A 20,846-nucleotide genomic window follows, 5' to 3' on the forward strand; every position below is an offset into this window, starting at 1 on the left:
TACTATTCCTGAGGCTTTTCCAGTTTTCAACAAGAGACCAAATAAACTAATATGATAAAAATTCAATACTATTGAAAATCATTACAAAGTTTGCATATGATGGAAACAGACAACCATGAACAACACCATGTTCTGAGTGTAATTCACAAAACTTCATAGTTGTCCTTTGTAATTTCATTACAAAAAATTATTTTGGCCATAAATTCTGTCTTGCCATAATACAGGAAGTAGAATGACATAGGATACCTCTATAAAATATTTTTATCCAAGTTTTTGTTACTTCTTAAATGTCTAATATAAAGTATATTATTTTGAGAAGGAGGTAGCAAACCCAAGTGAGAATTATTCTTATCTAACACTGTTCAGCGTGCACTTCAATTTCTTAGCTACTGGACCAGTAAGATTCACATAAATTTCACTTAAAAAAAACCCTTCATAAACAATCTGCAAGTCATTTCAAGAACGTGACATAAAATCCCTCCAAAGCTGTAACCATACAATGACTTCAGTTAAGTTATGGATTTGTTTTACCACCAAGGACACATTCAATATTACTTCTTTTAAAAAGTATGGAAAGCACTGAGTTAAGAAGCAGGTACCTGCATAATATAGATCACTTAGTAACATCACAATGAAGTTGCCAAAAGCATAGATTTGCATGCTTTCACACACAGATAAACAGGTCAGACTCCTCAGAGATTTTCAGAAAAACTTAATCCACTAAATAGAAATGAAATTTGCTGTTCTTCAAAGTAGTAAGAGTTGTTTACTACTACACAAGAGTAAGATTTGCTCTTTTCAGCCACAAGAAAATTGGAGAAAAGCAGATTCACCATTCTCTAGTTGCAGAGTAACTCAAGGATTAATGAAAGGTATAGACAAAGATTCTCAGTTGAATGCAGCCACAAAAGATTAAATTTATGAAGTGTCACCAACCTTCAGACTAGGTGCACAAATCTGACTTCCAGAGGTAGAGAACATACCCAATTTTCCAAATGATGCTAAAAGCTGCTGGTACCACTACAACAGACTCACCAGCAGCCAGAATGTAGAGAAACTCAACTAAACTGAGTTCTGAAATTACTTTGAACAGTAAATTACCCAAGGCTGAAAAGAAGCTGTGGCAGGCTTGGGGAACTGCTCATTGTCTGATCTACAGCCTCAACCACAAAATCAACTTTTCCCAACTCAGGCTAGACTGGAGGATCAGAAACCAGGTACTGAAGTCAGAACTCACTCAACTTGAATCTGAAGTGAACAGTAACAGGACTCTGGATGAAGAGAAATGTTTAAACAGACAGTCCTTTTTATGAACTTTCACCAAGGCAGAGTACACACTGAATGTGCTTTCAAGACTGTATGGAAAAGGGGGCAAAGTCATAGTGCTGGGAATAACAATTTTTTAAACTGCAGCATAATCTCCTGGGTTTGATGAGAGAAAAATATAAGCAGACACACTTACTGTTAGTAAGGTATTTCAAACATTAATTTCTATTTTTCACTTGTAAAGATCTGAATTTCCATATATATTCAGCCATTTGTTTTTGTCTGTGCCATAATAGGCTCTGCCATGAGTAATAATATCAGGCAACACTTTGGCACAAGAAGAGCCACCCAACAACGATTAGTACAGGCTTTGTGTTTATGCTGACCTGTATAAAGGCTTCTATGACTTCCGGTTTATATTAGCAGATTAAATTGTTTTCTTCTGCATGGGGGCTACTTTAAAATTAAATTTGTCTAATTTGGTTTACACAAAGTGGGTAAAAGTACCAACACAATTATTCCACATCCTCCCCCGGACCCATCAAAACCAAACTACATTTCCCTCTGTTTCCTCCACCTGCAAAATATATTCAGTGCTGAACAAATGATGATGATTAAGTTCTTCAAAGCTAGGGAGGGTTAAAGGTCACACCTGCTATCAAACTGTTTTGTTTTGAAAAGCATACATTGAAAAAACCTGGGTACACCCGGGTAAATTCCAGCAGTGTAACCAATCCCTTGCAGCTGTTGTGATGACTTTATTATATTGGTCAATAGGAGAAGTTATCCCTGAAAACTACAACCCAAAATTCTTTAATTATGCTCTAAAATACAGAAATGCATGGCAAAACCAGATCTTTCCCACTTAATGAATGTTGCTGTATCTAATTTTTGAAGTATTATATTTTCATTGAGCCAGTTTAAACAACGCTATCAGCCTCCAAAAAAAAAGTGTAGACAAAGAGATTCCTCATCAGTTTTCGTGAGAAAGAAGTTGTGAATTCCACTCTTTTGATGGGACAAAAGCCAAGTTGATCTGTGTATTAAATTACCTTTGTACTTAGTTCTCACAAGTCTGATAGCAGAAAGTGACAATCACACTTGGTGGTGACAAGACCAGCAGAACCAAGTTACTGCACAAACTGCAGTCACTGATAAAATCTAATAAACACTCTGCAACAAGAGGGGAAAAGGGAAAGAGGAAGAAAAGGACAGGCTCTGTTCTAGCACCATTTACTGCAAGTGTCAGCCACTGCTCAACACATGCTTTGCTTCATCCTGTCCTTTCCTAGTGGCAAGTTTTGTCTGAACATCATAGAATTAAGAAATACATAAAGAAAAGATAAATTGATTGGTTAAAACTCCCAAATGTTTCTCAGTATGAAATGTATTTTGGATGCCCAGCATCCTACTGTGTAACATGCTGAAAAGGAGGAATGGTGTCTTTAAAAAGGGCTGCTGTAATATCAGTGAGTTTACTCTAGGAAATAACTGAGTATCAGGAGGATTAATCAACTTTGGAGTGGACTACTACAGCTCCAATTATTCACCTTTCCAGCCTAAATAAGCACTTAACCTCAGGGTTTCTACGGGTATTTTGAACAGTGATGCAGTAGAAATAATTTATTTCTTTGTGAACAAACCTACTCGAATAGAGGCAATTCACAGGTGTAAAAAATATGACTGCTTTACATATTTTTCAATCTGAGAAAGATAATGACCAATGCTTGAGCTTCCTGGAGGGGAGCATGTTGTGCCACATGGCAGCATCCTGACTTTGAGTTCCCAGGGAAGCCAAAGCCTCCTTTTGATTACAGCACTGAATGAGTTTTCTCATGGAAGTTAATAGGGTACATCAGAGAGGGGAGTTTGGTCCTAATTTCAAGTATCACACTGGAAAACAAGCTTTTGGAAATCCTATGTATTATTAAATCTAGTTCAGAACTTTCATGTCACTGGGACATCGCATGGCACAAGGCAATATTTCAAAACATGTTCCACAGCATGGGACTTAATAATAATACTATGGTTGATTTACTTCATATGCAGCGTGCTTCATAAATCTAATGCATTTAAGGGAAATACAAACCTGAATGTATCAGAGGACAACAAAAGTATCTAGATATTCCAAGGCATTCTTTTTCAGGCTTTCTTCACAAACCTCGGTTGTGAGAAAGGTATCAATGTAAGCAACCCCTTGGCCTCACACCCCAAAGAATTAATGCTTGCTGCTTCCTTAGTGGGTGCAAGAAACCCTGCAGAAGGTAGCCATGAAATAGAAAATTAGGAAAACAGGCTGTGTTTTGAAGCATACTTCGAAGAGTTTTCTAGCTGTTGCGAAGCACCCATCATTTCAAAGAAGTGTTAAAAAGGCAGCTATCAATAACCTAAGAGGTTGAAAGAGATATTAATATGATTTTAAATAGGAACATTCCTGCTTACACTGACAGTAATGTCAGTTGGGGTCTTTTTTTGAGTCAGTTAAAAAGCATCAACACATTCCAAATCATAACTTTGTACTAACTTATCCAAACATTACCTTCCTAAAATTCCTATTACAATTCTGGATATTGCCCTGGCTAAACACTCGATTTCTGACTTATGCCATTTCACTTAGCTGCAATTAATTTCTATGTCACCAAGAGCAGATGTAGAGACTGGAACTTGGATATAGAAAGGCTTTTCCTCTTTTTTTTCCATGGAGGAACAACAAGCCAGTTAGACTTTAAGCTGAAATTAATGCCTACCAGCCTGACATGGGGCAGCACAAAGGCACTGTCTGTGATTGTTGTGCCCTATTTTTAGGTGTAAGGAAAGAGCAAACAGCATTGGATAAATCTGAGACTGTGTCAGCATGGGTGCTTCTCCTCTGTTTCATTCTGGGAGACATGAGCTAAGGGAAGCGGAGGCTGCTCCCCCAGCAATGATATCCAGCACTGTCATTTTGGTGCTGAGCTGCAAAAAATTTTGAAAATAAATGCACAGCTTACTGATATTTATCAGAAAACTATTTACTCAATATAGAATCACAGAATATCCCGAGATGGAAGGAACCCATTAAGATCACTGAAGTCCAACTCCTGGCCCTACACAGGGCAACAGATTCATTTTGCACTCTTGCTTTTCACTTAAAGATTCACTGGAGGCAAAAATGGTACATTGCAATAAATAGCTGAAAAAAAAAGACTCTTCTGTCCAAGGATTATGAGGTGTTTAACCTCAATGCTTTACTTTGCCAGAGGGAAACTATTCCCTTTTTTGGTAGATCTGGTTACCAGAAGTGATAAAACATAGCTTTTGGTCATTATTATACTCCTGGATAAGCTAAATCCATGCAGGACAGAATGAGATATGCATCATATTGTACATTCTCCATCAGAACATACAATACAAACTAAATCCCTGAACGGGAAGAAAATCCTTGTGTTTTCAGAATGTCATTGACCCTATTTGAATTGCTCCTAAATATCAAGTTAGCTTTTGCTGTTACATCAGATGTAGCACCTATGTGCTTTATCATTTTAACAATCACTCAGACAACAAATCCAACAGATTAGATTGCCAAAAAAGTTTTTATAAGCCTCCCAATTTAATTTTTTTGCTACGATGAGCAGTTTTCCATTATTTTAATAATGAATTTTATCTAGATTTTTTTTAAACATGCAGTGTTCATTGTAATTGTCTGCACTTAGTTTTACTTGTTTGGATCTCTAAGGAACAGGACAACCCACAGCAAAATGATCTTGTAGAGGAGAGAGAGAATTCCATTTTTTGGTAAGTTGCTTTTTTAAGGTTTTATTAAAGCAAAGAAGATTGCAACTTACTTTCATGGGTTTTCCCCATATAAAATTTCAAGGAATAATCCAAAAGGATTTAATATTTTTTAATGTCTAAATTATCAGGGTGAAATTATCTGAAACTAACTGCTATTTCATCCCATTAAAATGTCAATGTTGCAACTTTTCTTAATGTTGTACACATGACTGTTCTTTTGCTTAAAATTAAGCAAAATGCAACTTAGCAGACCAAAAATCAATATGCTATTTGGCAACTGTATTACAGATGTCAATTCACATTTTTACAGTTGAGACATCAAGTTTTATAAAAGTTCCCATCTGCTTTTCTTGCTGTGTTCTTACTTACCTCTTCAGTTCCAAGTGAGCATCTGCTCTACTTTCACAGCAAATAGGAGCAAATAAGATTACCTTTCTGTGAAGAAAGCAACTGTAAGGAAGGTGTTAACAATAAAATAATTGTCTGAGCGATTCTTGCTCTTACTGATTTAAATTCAGCGTAGAAATTTAAGCTTTACTGACCTACAGCGTGCCTACTGGATAAAACTCCATGGAGTGAGGCAAACCCTATATCCTTAACTAAGCCAGCATTTCACTCACTCCCTTTCTGCTATAAAATCAATATTAAACTTTATTAACCTACTCTGCAAAACTAACAGGGAGTTTTGACACCTCTCATGGACAAAATTCTGGCTCGTGCCAGATTACAACGGGGAAATATGTTTCCATCATGGCACCAGAGATGGAAAAGGTCACTGCAATCCTATTAAGAAACTAAATGTATTCTCATTTGCAAGTTTAGTAACAGTGCTGTGAGGAATGTCCTAAGAAGATGGGTTGAGGACTTTGGACTTGTCTAATTTGGAGAAAAGGAAGCTGAGCAGTGACCTCATTGCTCTCTACAGCTTCTTGAGGCAGGGAAGTGGAGAGGTGATCTCTTCTCCCTGGAATCCAGTGCTGGGACATGCAGGAATGGTTCAAAGCTGAGCCAGGGGATATTTAGACTGGACACTTCTTTATCTAGAAGGTGGTCAAACACCTAACCAGACCTTCTTAGGAAGGTGCTGATGTCCCAGTCCTGTCAGTGTTCAAGAGGCATTTGGACAATGCCCTTAACAAGATGCTTTAACTGGGTCAGCCCTGAATGGGTCAGGTGATCCTTGCAGGTCACTCCCAACTGAAATAGTCTAATTTATTCTAACCCTGTATAATTCATTATATGCTAAAATTAAAACTTCTATAAATTTATAACAGGTGATTTGAAACTGAAATGATCCTATTATAATCAACTCCAAGGCTGGGGGTATTGTTGGGTTTTTCCCCCCTCTCCTTTTCCTCACTGCTCTATAGGGATGGTATCCACATATGAGCCCAGGATTTACCGACCAAATCTTCAGTTAAAGGCTCCTCAGAAACCCATTTTTGCAATACTGACTTCTAATGTCTTTCCTCTTTTATCTTTACAACTGACTAGGTATTATTAACCACTAAGAAAGCTGTCTCTTTTCCTTTATAGCATCTACTTGGTTCACCTATCTTGAAAAGGAATTAAATCATCTTCTCTGTAGGAAAATCTGAGAGCATATGAAGGAGACAAGTAATATGGACCCTCCAAACACTTTTCTTGTATTCTTCTTTCCCTAAACTTTTCTCCAACGACTGTAGCCACTTTTAAACACTGCTCCAAAACTGTCAAGATTGCCATCAAGCATACTTCAACTGGATTCTCCCTGCTTTAAATGACAAAGTTTATAAATTTAAAGTACAATTTAAAGTACATACTTCTTCAAAAGGTTTAATTGAAGCTATATACATATTCCTTAAACTTTTGAAGCACTGAATGCAGGACTATGTAGAGCACTGCCTGGCAAATTAAACAAAAGTTCTGATCTATTAAAGAGAATTTAAAAAAAGCTTAGTAAATTACCACCATGAATCATTATTTGAAAACAAGCCAACAACTAATTTGGAGCAGACTAATATTATTTCAAGATCTTTCACAAGTCCTAAACCATTAGTCTTTTCTCTTTTCTTGGTAATTACAGTGAAATTAATAGATATGTTTTGGGATTTAAATGATGACTAGAGTAGTTTTCAACATTTTTACTGGCAAAAAAGTCCCTTCCTTATTTCAAAGCTGTTTTTATCACACTTCCCAGTTGAATGGAGCAACACAAGGTTATGGCCACATCTTGGATTTCTCTGACAAACAGGAAATTAACATGACTCAAGGAATCACAACATACACAGAAGAAAACCCCCATCTCATGATACCACCAAGAATGAAAATGCCCAGGAGTGCCTATTTTTATGATGGCATCTGTCCAGGCAGGCTGAAGTACATGTTCCTATAGGTATTAAAGACTGATATTAAGCACATGGAAGTTTGGCTCTGGAGTCGGGAGACTTGGAGTGTCATAAATCACACTTCAACTGATACATGCTTCAGTCTTCCTTCCTGTATAGATATAAAACTTTGTGATCATAAGCTACCAGGGAGTTCAGTTTTGCTCTCAGAAAACCTTCTTTGTCCAGAGAACTTTTCTAAAGATAGACTAAAAGCACTTAAAATTTCTCCAGATTATTCATCTAACCATGGGGACAAACAATAGTTTTTACCTTTCTGATCATTTAATCTCTTGGAGCAAATGAAAATACTGTTACTTCAGATCTTTGTTCTAAATTTAGTCAAATATTTCTCTTCAGTGTTGAAGTCCTGTTCCAATATCTGTGAATTTAGTAATTTATATCACTTTTAAGTGATATAAAACAAATGTCTATTCAACATAATATATTTAAAAGGATTTAATATGTAATTGCACAAAGAAGGCTCTCTAGCTTTTGCTAGTGCTAATGAAAACTTGTACATATATAATGCAACATTATCTTTTGGATCTCCTGACATGAAATTTGTTTTGTATGCTCAGTAAAAAGCAAGCAAAAAAAGGGAAATATTTATTGAACCTTTAAGAGCTAAATACATCCAGTATGGTAGCTAAAACCCCCAAAAAGCGCTCTAGGATTGAACAGACTATAAAACAGATTTAACATAATCCATGTTCAGCAAAATGTTTGCAAAAGTTCATCTATTTGACAGAATAAACTAAACATCTTACAAACTGGAAAGGTAACATAAGAATTTTGAGGCAAGGGATCCTATTAACATGCTAGAAAATATGGGAGAAGTGGAAGAAGTGATGCAAATCAGCTTTTCCAGTCCAGTACATAAATCTATTTATGATTTTACTAGAAAAGAACCAAACCAATCCTAATTTGCCAATAGTGAGACTAAGCTCTCTGAAATATCAGCAGGATTTCTAGTTGTAACTTCCCTTACCTCCATTGATCTGTCAGTGGTACCACCTCATTTCTATTTTGCATTGATAGTCCAGTTTTTAAGAGATTTCTTTATTCAGTAGAATCTCGTTGTAATTTTTGTGTAGCAAAATCAATGCCAAATTGCTCAGGTACCCTCTGTATTTCCCTCTTGTACTGTGTTTAGGCGTTTTGTTTTGTTTTGCTGTTCAAGCACCACTGACCAATTAAAAGTGTGGACATCTATTATTATTCACTAGGAGATGAAGACAACATTGAAATTATCAGAGAGGAAGAACAAGTGATTTTAGAAGGAGTTAGAGACAGAAATAATGATGGTAACTCATAAAGAGCTTTCTAAAGGTGATGTTGATAATTTGCACTTTCCCCCATCAGAAGAAGACTCAAAACTTTTATGTAGGAATATGCAAATCTTTCAAAACCCATCTCTTAAAGAGTGATGAAAATCAGGTCATTGGCCATGCATAGTTTAGACTGTTGCTCTTTGTTTACTGGTGTTGTCTTACTCACATTTGAATAAGACATTTACTACAACGTCCTACTAAATTAAAAGTACATGAAAACAACCATACATCATCAAAATATTCCAACAAACTGACATAATTTTGGATGTTGTGGGTTTTTTCTAAGTGCATATAAATGCTCAGTTTTAAAAGTCATCTCAAACCCCACGCCAATTAGTCCTTTTCCAGAATGAGCACAGCTGATGGTGGTTTTCCAGTCAATTTAGTACAAAAGAAAGGAGCCATTTTTTTATGGTTTCCCTCCCATAAAGCTGAGTTTCCTGCAGCTTTACATCTTCTAAGGACAGCAGTTCAAAGGCCCAGCAGATTGCTAGTTATGAGTGAGCTCCTCTGTTGTTCAGGGAAAGGTGAGGGATACAGGGCACAGGAAATTCAAGCACACACAGGACCTGAATTTCCTAAGGAGCAGAATCTACACAGCAATATACAGCCAGGCTGGTCCTCAGCTGCACTCACACCAAACTACCAAGCACCACCTTCCCATGGCAAAACTGCTTGATTCCAAACAACCTGAAGTCTAGACAAACACTAATGTTTAATTAGTACAATTCCAAAGCCTGCAAAAATCCCCTGGACAGCTCAGAATGACAGGTTTTTTTTTTAAGGCACTTAATACTTTCTTAGCCATGCTATTTTTAATTTGATCAGCCACCAAATTATAAATGGCATTTTTATTTGCATTCTACTCTCTGTGTGTCAGCTCTTTGCTTTCAGTTCCAGAAAGTGCAGCAAGTTGTTTCAACAGCCAACAATGCACAGTATTTATCATGGGAAGAGTAAATGAATTAATAAAACTCTTAAGGTATCACACTCAGAGATCATGCAAGACTAAAAATAAAAATGTGTGAAAATGAAGAAGCACAGCTTAAATTAGACTGACATGAAAAAGTATTTCAAAGAAAGAAAAAAAACCAGTTCATTTGGTCACAGGGAAAACCTAATTTTCCACACGGGCTCAACAGAGAATCCCACATATGGACTCAGATGGATGCATGAGATGGCTTCACATTCCTTTTCTTTTTTCTCAACTACATCAAAATCCCAAGTATGCCATTGGGTTGTTAATGCTTCATAATAAGGAGAACTCCTACTCTGGCATAGAAAAAATGGCTTAAATGAGAACAGAGAAAGAATTTGTATTTTTTCAGGAACTCCTGATCTATAACGTGAACCAAAAGATTTGCAACACTCTGAACAATGAATGAAATTATGGTCCCAGCTTTTGCTTTTTAGTTGCTAAAGGCTGATAAAACATTTCAGAAATCCCACTTCCAGAAATCTGACCTAAAGGTTTCTTCTTAAAGATTCCTGTTTTTAATCTTCTTAGGGGAAGGCAGAAAGGTTCCTTTATTAATTTTTTAATCATTATATGCACATGTATTTTGTACAAAAGACATTAGTATACAGTTCATATAAAAAGTGAAAACTAAAATATCTTTTAATGCATCAAAAAAAGCAGACGCTAACAACTTTCAAAATAGGATAGGTTGTTAAAAAAGCTCAGTGGAAAAATTTTTGTGAACAGTTCATGTTGCTGAACTGAGGCTATTTGAAAATATTTTATACACGTGTATATGCAAAATCAGCTCCGCAAGCCATGCAGAATGTACTAGATAACCATTATCCTTTTCCTGGAATCAAGCAGGGAACTGTTTCATAACAAAGTCTTGTTATTAAGATTGGTATTTGACAAACATTTCCTTGCTTTTTGAAAAATCAGAGGAGATTTTATTTTTTTCTGGTTCTAATCTTTATGCCAAATAACTAGAAGGAAAAATCTAAAATGGGTAAGAGGCAGCTGTAGTGTTCTATCCTCACTTCACCGGTTTTTCATTTCTACAGAGCTTTGTTTTAAAGTATTAAATAAACTGTAAGTATTCACTTGTGTCTGCAGTACTGTTTGAACAGTGTGTGGTACAGAATGCTGAGACAGAGCAGAACCCAGAGTCCCAGAACCATCACATAAATCTGCAATGCCGAAACACTTCAAAAGAAGGTTTAAATAAAACTAAAAGCAAGATGTACAAAAAGTCTGGATGTTTTAGCAGTTTCCTGATGCTGTCTTTTGCCTTCTTCAGAATATAAATTGGTCTAACAAGCAAAAGTTAGCAATTTAAAATTCAGCAATTTAAACTAACTAAGCTTTAGGAGCTAAAACCTCCAAAGTAGGCTGGTTGGGGATGAGGAGCAATTCTTAAATTTTAGCCAAAGTAAGGATTCTGTAGGGCTTTAAACAGATTTTACTTTCCTGTTCCAGCTTGAGATGATTGCATGATCATAGGGAGATCATTCCATATATCCTTTCAGCCTGTTTTTTTACCACAGATAATTCAGACGCTTTTCAGAACAGTTTTCCTTACTTGTCTGCCATAGTCAACAGCATCAACAGTATAGTCTAAAAAAGTAAACAGTGGGTGACACAAAGCAGGTTCACCCTGATCCAAGAGGGCTTGTTTGAATTTATTGGATTGATACTGTGAAAGTGCAAGCACTGCATAAACTGGCAGTCTGGAGCATTTTCCTTAGCAGCGGCACCAGCAGTTCCTTCACAGCTCCCTGACCTCTTCTGCCCTACCTTTTATTTCTGAGTCCACAGACCTAAGCTTTCTAAATTTTATCATCAGAGAGATTCCAGCAGAATTGACATCAAGATTAAGAGGCACACAGGTAGCTTTTAACTGGTGTTTTCCCACCAAAAACTTCCCATACATGTCTGAAGGAAGCAATCCAATTTGGCCCCAGAGATATCACAATTGTTATTACGTGCCTTCCTCAATCCTGAGACAACTTCCTAAATGATCTCTGCACATCCTTCCTCTGCCACTCCTACTGATATGTATACATTCCTATATGAAGAAGCGGTTTTGAAAAATACCAGGAAAGATTGTAAGAGTTTTCTAGCTTTTTAAAAATGCTACTATTTAGTTCTTCTAGAGAACTATGCAACTGTTCACTATTTATTTCATCCTCCTTTCATCCCACTAAGCATGCTACTGGGCTGCACATTTTTACTTTTCCCTAGGGACTCCTAACTCAGTGCTTCCAGTCATTAGGGATCAATTTTCATGCTTCTTTCACAGCCTTACTTGCTTGGTTTCCCCTATTTCTACCCACCCTGATGAAGGCTGCTGATGACTACAGAAGCCACAGCAAAGGAGGGGCAGTAACTCATATCTTCCAGGGTGTCCAAGCCCCCAGGTTTCTTGAGATACATAAGTGCATTCCAACAAAAACGGATACTTCAGCATGAGCTCTCCAAAGGGGCAGGATAGAGGAACAAAAAAACCATCCAACAGTACTGAAGAGAATTAAATGTGCCATGTTTGTACACAGGTAAATTTAGAAATGGTTAGAGCAAATCAAACCTCAAGACAACTGCATTGTGATATGGAGAGATGGCTGGAATTTCCCAGGGAGTGTTTGTGTGGTCAAGATATTATGGCCACTGAAAAAAGGAAGTATGAACCTGTTCACATAAGCTACTTCTTAAATATGTGCACAAAACAACACAAGAAACTTTACTCAAGATCTTCCAACCTCAGAAAAACATCTAAAAGACATCAGAATCATTACAACCAAATGTTGACCTCTTTTACCTATTTTTACAATACAATTTTTTACCACAATCATCCTGCAAAACACCAACCACTAAAAATATTTATATGCTACAGAATGTTTTCACCAACCTAAAAAAATTAACAGTTGTCCAGACTCTTAAGATGCAGTGGATAGATGATGTTTCCATGTAATTTAGTTAAACTTCAAAGCTGAACCCTCTACAAAATTCCATATCCAGCCAGCTTTAAGGGGATAGGACAAGTGTGGCATTATTTCAATTAGTCTTTACTCACTCCAATCTGCAATGATATACCAGAGCCACATTCCTTTAATATTAGGTCACTGACAAATGTTAAGCCTTGGGCTTCAAAACCTGACAAAGCCTGTTGTGCTGAAACAATTGGTTACCTACCCAGAGCTGTAAGCATCGGTGATACAGTCTGCAAAGAGTGTTCACCCTCCTGTATCTAATCACAACTTTTCCCCCTTCTTAAAATTATAACAATATTTGAATGCATTTTTTTTAAAGAAAGAAGCTAAATTAAGTGTTGTTTGACTACATACTGAATTTAACTAATGTAGAGTATAAGAACCTGCATTTTAAATAACCGTGTTGAAACACGCACATTTCATAAAGCTGGATGATTTCCAATGAACCTTGTAATAAAAATACCTGGAGAAGCTGCTGTGCAGATTATAAGCTCAAACTGCAATAAAATTAAGAGTGTGCAACAATGATCACATTGAAATATCACAGAAGTCTTACTCTTCTGTTTACAGGAAGTGACCTGAACACGTAAAAAATAAATACACATTTATCACCCTATCCTTTTCAGCCCTGCCAAGGAGCTTCAAATGAGGCAGTTTGCTTCCTCCTCAGTGCACATCCATCCACCTGCAAGACTGCATCCAGTTGCTCCCAGTTTTTACCATCTCCAACATATCTACATTGACAGTGGCCTTTCTGGGTGATAACTTCACAATGCAATGACAGACTATTGTATTTAGACACACCTTGCTGAGTATGAAGAGAGAAAAGAAGTCTTTGGTTCCATGCTAAGTGATAGTCAGATCAGTATACACTGTCCATTACTGCAGCCATGGGCAGTTTACAGAGTGAAAAGGCATGGAAGCAGTACAGTAATCATTTGATAGGGATATGCAGGGTATGCTAACAGATAGAGCTGGTTAAATAAGTATAGGTGCTTTAAAGGTTGGATTGCATCTTTCGACTGCTAGCAGTAAGACAAACCATTTATCATAAATCATTGTTCATAATTTCTGTACATTTTTGTAGAAGTGTATGGTATGGCAAGGAAGATGAAAAAACAGTGTCTTGGCTCAAGAGCCCAATCAGAGCATTTCAAACATTTTTTGCATCTGTGAAGCATGACTGAAAACAATTTTTTATCATATCCAGAAGAAATTTTCACTGTTTTTATTTCTAGACTAAAGCCAGAAACCCAGACTATGGATGGCATTTGTTCCCTTCCTCATGACTATGGAATACAGATGAAGTTTAACAACCCTGATGCACAGGGAGAAAAACAGTGAAATCAATGCAACCATTCCAACAGTTTGAAAAGTATGATGATCCTACAATAGTTCAACTTCCCTCATACCTTTGCATACAAAATTATACAATGTCTTTGCTTGACGAATGGGGTGGAAAATACATGTCTGATTATAAGCAGTTTCGACAACTAAGATTTTTTCCATTTCTAAGTGGAATAACTGGCAGGAGAACGCTGATTTGTGCTCTGTATTATCATCCCTATTTTCATCTGCTTTTATCTTAGGGGAAAAAAGTTTTATTCACTTTGAGTTTTTCCACGTTACATGTTTTTCCCCGTCTGATATTTTTAGGAGTTTAAAATTAGCTCATATATTTCATCAAGACAAAATCATTGTAACTGACAGAGAAACACTTACAGCTCCAAGTTCTTGTATATGGGTGCAGATGTTGGATAACAGGGAGAAGGGTAGTTTTAATGCTCCCATGAAAATCCACCCCTTTTAGCCCAACTGCAACTCAGAAAAAATAATAACATTGCTTAAAAGCTTCAAGGTGTCTTCCTTCAATGGGAATTTGCTTTTTAGAAATTGCTTCTTAGATTGGCTGATTTTGCCCAGGACCAGGAGGCTGTAGAAGATTGTTCTTGTGTTTGTTGCTCCCTGAAGCTCTGGAACTCCAAAGCTAACAAATACAAAGAGGCAGATTCTTATGAAATAGAGAACAGAAAGGACTAAAACCTAGAGCAATCCCAAATTCCACAATCTGAGCACAATTTTGAAGTTTAGCAGATAACCTACACTGAAAAGACATGAGGGCAACCCACGGAACCAGCTGACCTGACAAAGAAAAAACACCCCGAACATTTGAGAATAGGATTGTTGAAAATATTTTTCAATGCATCTTTTTAAGGAAATATGTATTTTGATTAGACTGTGCAGACATACCAGATCTTTCAGTGTATTCTTAGCTATCTCTACTGGTTTGTTTTATACAACAGAGGTGTACCCTGTATCTTCTGAAAGAGCTAATAAGCTTCCAAACAATCCCCAAGAAGAAAAAAAAAACACCAGTGTTTTTTTTCTCCCAAGAAAGAACTATTTCACTTCAGGAATATTCATGGAGCCCAGCAAAACAAATCTCCTGACTTGGTTTCTCCTGGAAATAATGACTTGATAATGCATTGAAAATTGATCTGTAAAATCACTGGGAAAGAAATTTGGTTCATCTTCCTTTCAGATCTCCTACTTCTGTAAGAAAACAAAATAGTTCAGGGAAAGATTATCCATGCTGAGAACTAAGAAATAATGCAACCTGCTTACCTTATCCTGGCTAGGTGTTGCTGCACAGGCTGATGCTGGAAATGGTCAGGCCACTGATGGTGAAGGCAGAAGGATGGGGAGGGCTGAAGACAGCAGGCAGGATGATAGACAGGGGTGCGTTTTTGGCAAATAGAGGCTGAGTACTCAGTGTGTGGCTGCATACAGCACGAGGTCATAGGAGATGATGCTGAGCTGCCAACCACTGAATGACATTCTTGCTTGCTATTATGGCTATTTAAAGAATGATGGTATGGACAAGGGTGGCAGCATTGCGACAACATCTGCTGAGTTCTTTGGTTGTCTAAAGGCAGAAAGGATGGTCTGATTGTACCATTTAGTTGCAGGCAGCCATTTGGACTTGGTTTTGATCTTGGTGTTTCCTTGGATGGGAGTTGTTGGACCGTGATGTCTCTGTCATTAGCTGCAACAACCCCTGGGCCAGCAGCATTTGACAAGATGCTGCCATTGCTCAGGACCACAGAGTCACTGGTGTTGCTCATAGCCATGCTCCAAGTTCTCAGTGGACACGCGATGTTCCTGAGGAAACAAATAAAGCATAGTTTAGAGAGCTGCAGTGTTTTCACATGCTCAGAAATAACTTTAAATTAACATGAGTAAAGCTCTGCTCTGAGCTTCACCTTTTGCAACACAGGGAAACAGGGAAAGGAGCCATGCACACTGCCAGGAATGTCTTAAAGTACTTAAATTTGTTCAACAAAATGTTAAGAGTGAAGTTATGTCAATTTTCAGTGATTACACCAAGTTATAAATCAAATTAATAGAGATTTGTCAGTGTCTGTGTCACAGCTAACAAGTAATGGCTGACATGCACAGAGCAAAATCATTGTGCAAAAAACTAAGCTATAGCCACTATTTATAAAAACAGATTTTGGTATAAACATTGTCACCACACCTTGCACTGCAATATGCCTGTGTGCTTTGAAAAACTGCAGGAGATGAGCCCACACAATAGAGATTATTTAATAACCAATAATGTGCTGGTTTCAGTAACCTCCTTTCCAATTTCTATTAAAAACAAGGCATATTCATGTTTATAAAGAAATTTTGATATGCCTTATTTGAATGAATCAAGCTATTTCAGGAGACATATCAAATTTTATGAATAGTAGATTAGATCTTTAGCAGAAGCTCAAAATGAACTGTTGTGAATACTAAAAAGATAGAATACAACCACATGTTTTTACCGGGTTGACAAAAAATAATCCCAGGATTGAATAATTGTTGATTGAGAAGCTTTCACTTCTCGGCAACATGTACTCTAAAGGCAGTGCATAATGTAACGTGTCGTAAATGAAGCATATGAAAAGATTTTCTCCTAAGGTTTAAAGGCAATATGTAGATAAATGAGAACTATTAACATTGTAGAAGTGATCACAGCTCAAGATCAAAACTTGCGTGAGGTGCTTACAGCAGTCAATTTTTCCCATCTTAACTATAACTTTGTTTTAATAAGATAAAAAGGTAAATTGGAGATCATTATTTTGATAAATAACATGAAAGGTCAAACACCACACTCAGATAAGAGTTTGCAACCCAATTTACATGACCCTGGGGGAGGGAGGAGGGAGCATGAAAAACACTGATTATGTGCTACTTAGAAGAATAAATCAACACTTCCTGAAAAAACAGAATCAGTTAATTACAACTGCTTTGACTTTTTAATACCGAATTTAATTAACATCATTGTAAGTCCAAATTGCAAGGCTTGCATTACAGACAACTGAACTTTGCAGGGAGACACAACATACATAGATTAAGGCAGATAAGCAAGGAAGTTTCTAACTCATTTTCTTCCCTGGTACCTTTGCTGAATGCTCAGAGAGCTAAGCCTGCCCAGCCAGCTGAGCTATTTAATTGCCTGTATGCTAATTCTGAGCAAAGTGCTTTGCAGACTGGAATGTTCCCCCTGGCAGCCCCCCGTGTAGCATCTCCCTGAGACAGAGCTAAATCCCCCACTTCTGAAACAAAAATTAATCCTCTGCTATTTGTTCTAGATCATGTGCAGAGCCAGATGCCCTGGGAAATCACTTTCATTTAGAAACCCACTCACAAGAGGAGAATATGCTGCTTGACAAGCAGATTTTTCCAGCCTTCAATTCCACACATTCCTGACAGGTTTCCCCCCTCCTCTGGCCCAGGAAAGTCAAGCCCAAGGAGGACTTTCTGCTGAGCATAGAGAGCAAATTCAAGGGGCTGGCTAAACTTCAGTTTGGTCAGAAGAGATGTATCACTTATGTGAAATTCCACTGTGTATCAGCAGTCTGGTTTTCTCTCACACTGCAGGTAACATCAAACCTCAGTGGACACTGTGAGAGCTGGACACGGAGGCAGAGAAAGCTCCTCTCCAGGTGTCTGGCAGCATTTTTGGAATTTCTGGCTGCTTATTTTTACATTCACTCACATAAACATAGGCTGCACAGTGATGCTGCTCATTTGTTTCTAAGTTAGTTGGATTCATCCATATCATCACTTGAAAACTGCTGTACACTGCTCAAAATTACTGTCTACTCTAATAATCGAACAGAAGGGATAGAGAGACTGCAAATATCTGATATTTCAGGAAGAGAGACACATATTCTTTTGCTTTAAATCCAGGACACTTAAAACATTAATTTTCAGTAGCTGTTTTCAACCACTTCATGAAGGAAACCAAACATCTCTGTGCCAAACACAGATGCCCAACATCGTGCCCGCAACTGCTGGGCAACCTCACCACAGACACACGGCCTTGGCCCTTCAGTGTATCTGTGCCCCTTGAGAACACTGACGTGGCAATTGTAACTTTTGTCCATACAGCTCAGCAGCCTCCATTAAATACAATCAAAGATAAATGCTTTATTTTCCACAGATATAGTAGCTACCTGCATACCTTTTGTTCAGAAATGTTTTAGAACTACTAAATAGAAGAAAAGATCCTCAGTACCACAACATATAATTCTGCGTTTGTTCTCCTGTTGAACAAACAATTAATGAACCATTTCAAACATTAAAATTTTAACAGATAGAGCTAATTCATTCTTTTTTCTTAAGCCTTGAGGAACTCTTGAGTTCCGTTCATTTTTATGGACTCTTTTAGAAAGGCAATGGAAGCACCTGTTTGCCTTGAAGTTCTTTCAATAACACATTAAAGCAAGAGTACTTTGCATGCTAAGGTAGCCATTGGATTAAATATTTTATTCAGTCACATCTATGAAGAACTGGGACTCAAACCAATTCTCTAGAATGTGAGCTGGGCTGTACATTTTCATTTGGTTTGGTAACTTTTCTCTTTTGAGTCATTGAATTTGACCAGGCTAATGTCATCTGAGTTTTGTTTCACTCATGTTTCAGAGGATTAGAAATTCTGTACTATGGTACTTCATTTGTGTCCCTCTTTACAGAAGTGGCTGTAAATCCACTGACAGCAAAACTTTACCTGCAGCTGTCACACCAAAATATATTCTTAACTCTCCACTGCATTTTGTCTCCTCTGCCATAATTGCAGTGACTGGGAACTTAGAGAGATGTAAAACTGGCCCAATGAAATAGTTAACTGAGTCTTTCCTTTAGAGGATGAATAAATAAGCCAATTAAGATGTGACACGTAAAAGCATAGTAAGATTTTTAAGATGACATGGGATGGGAAATCTAAGAACATGCTGACCTTGAAAAAAAAGAATCTAAAAATAGGAATCTTTGAAAACTTAGTCTTTGAAAATTCTGAATTCCTTCAATGTTGAAGTTCATTTTTGCTGCATTCCTCAGACTGCTCTAGGACCTGGCATTCTCCAGTAGAGTGGGGGTTTCAGACTTATAAAAATTTACACCTGAAAGCTTTGAAGCAGTGGACAGGTAGCCTGAACAATGAGATGGTAGAAAATACAGGTTCCAATGCAGGCAGAATCTCCTACTTAATAGAAGATTAAATACAATTAGAAAAAATGTTAATCTACACATTTAATATATGCCACGTCTCTGGCTGGACACAAGGTATTTTAAATGTGATCATCTCTGTAGAAATTATGCCAGTTGGACTGATAAAGGAAGAAAACCAAAATCGTCTTTAATTACTGCACTCTTGATAGCAGTAACTGCTCAGAAAGGACTTGAGCCATGCAGTTCAAAACAACTCCTGGAAGAGCATAATATCTGGAATGTACCATGGTCTGCAGTGGCAATGTTCATTCTTAACAGTTTTATGGAGTAATCCATCTATTATTTGTGGAGCTAACAAACAGGGAAAACAGCTCACCCAGTAGACAAGCATTGCAAGCGCTTCGGGAAACAAAGTAATGCTGTACAACACAAACTATGTGGGATTTGGTGTTTCCCAACTAGCATGTTCTTTTAAAACTTGGATTAAGTTCACCTGCTCCTTTGGCTGCAACTGAAACAATTTTTCATTGATTTTAGTTTCTTTAAAAGAAAAAAAAAAACCAAAAAAAACCAACCAACCAACCAACCAACCAAAAAAAAAAAAAAAACCAAAAAACCAAAACAAAAACCCACAAAAAAACAAAAACAAAAAAACCCAACCAGACTTAAAAAAACATTGGTTCAACAAATCCCATCTGGACTCAATGTCTGCAATTGGGAATGATAGAAATGCAAATCCAAGAAGGAATGACGTAGTGGAAATTTAGTAAAACCTAATATATTAGTACAGATAATTTATAGATTTTTAGAAGACAACAGAGAGAACAGCCAAGTGTTGAGGGTTTTTTTAACCATGTAAGAAAAAGAAAATATTCCAAATCTGTAACTTGCACAAAATGAAAACTAAACTGTTGTAAGACTTTAGATTTTTCATTTAAGGTAGGAAAGAATTCAAATTTCATTTCAAAGTTACCTAAAGCTTTTCAGCTGTAGTCAGCATTGCACCACTCAGCCAGCCGAACCAGCCCAGGCTTTATGAACTTCACAGACCTGTCAGCTACAAAGCATCATAGTTATGAGATAAACACAATGTCCAAAGTAACAAAAATGTCTTTTCATGTAAAAATTCATCTAAACCAGCTGTATTCTAGAAGCAGTGCATTTCTAAAATAAGCAACATTTAACAATCCCAGTGCTAACTGGTGAGACTCTTTCCAGATGAAATATGATAATGGCCTTGCAGTACTTCAAGATGCTGAAATTTTCCATTGTAGCCAACAGTCTTACTGTCTGTAAACTCAGTTAAATCCTCTCCAGCCTTCGTCTGCTCTGCCAGCCAGTGCACAGCCACTCTAAAGGAGGGTTTGCTCCTCCTTCACATTACCAGAATTCTTTGTATATTTGCTTTTTCTCCATGCCCAGAGAAGTAACAGGTGGTGTCTGGTGTTTGATACTGGGTTTCATGTGAGATGTCTACGTATCTATCACTGCAATGGTCTTTAGCAAGTCAAGCTGCTTTTTAATGCTTCACGGTTGTTGATCTCCATTTTGGCTCCCAGCTAGACATTCTTCAAATTCTCCAGCTCTTACTCCAATGCTATCATATTTGGTGCTTGGTTTCTCTCAATACCTCAATTCTTGCTCTTCCATTTCAGCT

At 37.2% G+C, this 20,846-nt stretch overlaps 1 protein-coding gene across 3 annotated transcripts in view; it reads right to left on the reverse strand.

Moving 5' to 3' along the window:
• DISP1 (dispatched RND transporter family member 1) overlaps window positions 1-20,846 on the reverse strand; it is a 93,923-nt gene that overhangs the window by 16,112 nt on the left and 56,965 nt on the right. For 2 of the 3 annotated variants that reach the window (XM_036404620.2, XM_036404621.1), the window contains exon 2: window positions 15,314-15,850. In XM_036404620.2, coding sequence (XP_036260513.1) covers window positions 15,314-15,819 — 506 coding nt within the window. In that variant the 5' untranslated portion in view covers window positions 15,820-15,850. Of the gene's footprint in view, window positions 1-15,313; window positions 15,851-20,162; window positions 20,234-20,846 lie in introns of those variants that run through there. The other variant, XM_036404622.1, reaches the window with a different exon arrangement.

The sequence above is a fragment of the Molothrus ater genome, chromosome 3 (genome assembly GCF_012460135.2).
Source record: "Molothrus ater isolate BHLD 08-10-18 breed brown headed cowbird chromosome 3, BPBGC_Mater_1.1, whole genome shotgun sequence".
NCBI classification, from domain to species: Eukaryota; Metazoa; Chordata; class Aves; order Passeriformes; family Icteridae; genus Molothrus; species Molothrus ater.